Source organism: Octodon degus, unplaced genomic scaffold, assembly GCF_000260255.1.
Source record: "Octodon degus isolate 3935 unplaced genomic scaffold, OctDeg1.0 scaffold00023, whole genome shotgun sequence".
Taxonomy (NCBI): Eukaryota; Metazoa; Chordata; class Mammalia; order Rodentia; family Octodontidae; genus Octodon; species Octodon degus.
This window is the reverse complement of record NW_004524599.1, coordinates 7,842,292-7,844,597: the sequence shown is the minus strand read 5'-3', so window position 1 is coordinate 7,844,597 and position 2,306 is coordinate 7,842,292. Positions and strand designations below refer to the sequence as shown.

General features: G+C 39.2%; 1 protein-coding gene across 1 annotated transcript in view; it reads left to right on the top strand.

Moving 5' to 3' along the window:
- The window catches only part of Sycp2l (synaptonemal complex protein 2 like), a 76,562-nt gene that overhangs the window by 15,434 nt on the left and 58,822 nt on the right, over positions 1-2,306 (top strand). Inside the window, exons 6-8 of the mRNA XM_023712124.1 lie at positions 154-239; positions 343-431; positions 2,119-2,153. Of these exons, the coding sequence (XP_023567892.1) occupies positions 154-239; positions 343-431; positions 2,119-2,153 (210 nt within the window). The remainder of the gene's footprint in view (positions 1-153; positions 240-342; positions 432-2,118; positions 2,154-2,306) is intronic.

Genomic DNA, 2,306 nt, shown 5'->3' with positions numbered 1-2,306 from the left:
GCAGACCACGGGCGGCTGCTGACGAGGCTGCGGGCCGATCCCAGGCGCGGGCGATGGCTCTGCAGGACGTGCAGAAGGGGCCCTGCACTTTAGAGGTAATTTCCATGTTCGTTGGGGCTTACATTTGATGTTTTCAAATTATATCTTCTCCAGGAAAAATTCAGATGTTGGATTCCTTCATACTTAGCTTAGGATTCCTGGTGACAGAAAAGACTATAAATCACTTGATTCAACACGAGGTGAGTTACAGGTAACAGAACAGATTGCTCCAGAACCTCAAGAAAATGGGGCATAGGTCTCTTTTGTTTCTTCCCCATCAATGCCTTTTCTAATTCCACAAAGGCTCTGAGGACTTTGAACAGTGTTTTGCATGGAGTACCTCGGGAAGAGAGGAGAAGGCTCCTTTTGGCAGAAGGCGCGTGTCGTCTGATGTAAGTGACCTTGCACTTGATTATAGGATGCCATGAAGGCAAACTCTTTCAGGGTTGTACCCTTCTGTTTTCCCTAGGCCTGAATGCTCAGAGCTCTTCTCTGTAGGTGTTTTGAGCAGCTACTAAGGCTCAGGCACTGAGTGATTGTTGAACACGGACTTGGGACAAAGGGTAGACTTCTTGAGGCTCTTCTATTTTATTAGTACAGGGTGGGTCTTTTGCTTTGCTTTTGCATTAAATTTGTGAGACAAATTGCCTTCATAGGTGGCAGATTTCCCCCCCCCCCCGTGCATGTGGACCTTAGTGGTCCAATGGGATGATGTCAGGCATACAGACCCTCGAGCCTGGTTGCTTGGCTTCAAGTCCTGGTTTGGCCATTTATTAGTGTATGTGGGTTTGCTCATCTATAAAATGGAATGAACAAAATACCTGCTTGAAAGAATTACTGTCAAGGTCAAATCAGGCAATCCATGTAAAATGAGTAGCCCATTACCTGGTACAGAGAGTACATGCTTTGAGTTCCTAGCTAACGCCATAGGACATGAAATTTGCATTGCTTTTCAAGTGATGGATATTCTGGAGGGTTTGGTGGCTCAACTTAAGTTTTATAGTCTTGAGAGGCATGAAATTTGGTGGGAAGGTTGTAACCTGTACCCACGGAAAGAGCAAAACCAATGCTCTATTTTGACATTTTAACCTACACAAGTAACTGCACTAACCATCACTGTATCATATGCAGGCACAGCCAGGGAGTTTACCACAGCGCAAAGCCTAAGAGAAATGCTTGGTGAGCATGGAGCTCATCGCCCTCCTGTTTCTCCACTTGTCTTTGGAGGATGTAGTCGGTCCACTGAATGAAGAAATAGTATTAAACACGTTAATGAAATCATTACTTTTATTGGTGTATTTAGATTTGGAAAGTGGCTGACTTGATGTTTTCTCACTAATCCTGTGATCATATTATTTTGTTTCCAGAAAAGTCTAGAATGATCTGGACCTCAAGTCAAACGTTAAAAATATGCAAACATAAAATTAAACAAAACTCTCCATGGTACTGTTTTGAGGGTTGTTTTTAGTAGTAACATATCTTAGATCTAGTCTAAGATAATGGGATCTAGTCTAAGAAAATGGGAAGTTTTCAGACAGTAAGGAAAAGACTGACATCATGTCTGCAAGCATTTAGTTGAAATTCTAAAATGAATATATAAATACATAATAACTGAACCTCATTAAGCTATTAAGTGGATCATTTTTAAATGCCATGTCAAACAGCTCTTAGGAAAGATGGACACAGGGTGGTCTCATTTCTGCCAGGTGTCAAACTATATGAAAAGACACCCATCTTCATAGGCTAATGAGATGACTGGTTACAAAACTCCCAAACTCATCCAGTACAGTTGCATGAATCCCAATATATCATCAAATGAAACTCACTTTATGGAATGATAAATAGAACCTGAAAATGCAGAATTTCTCTAGCTAGGATGCACTGTATTGAAGAAATTATAATACAGAACATTGATACATGAACTCGAAGTTTTTCTATAACATGTGTTATGGACACTGTAGAAGTTTTGATGCTGAATATGAAATAATTTCAAAATATGTATTTTACTTTTAAAATTTAATGCCAGTTTAACCTTTTGCTGTTCACTTCAGTAAAATATAACTTGTCTTAATATTTCAGGAAAGATTTTGCAAGGACGATCTTGACTGTGGGTGGTAAGAAGTACTTAGAGTTTAAATAATTAGAATATTAAATGTTGTTATTGGGTTTTATGGGTATCTTGGAACTGTGGGTAATAAATTATGGTAAAAGAAATAAGAATTAAGGTTTTGTCTTTCTAACTTGCTAAAAATTATAATGAATATTGG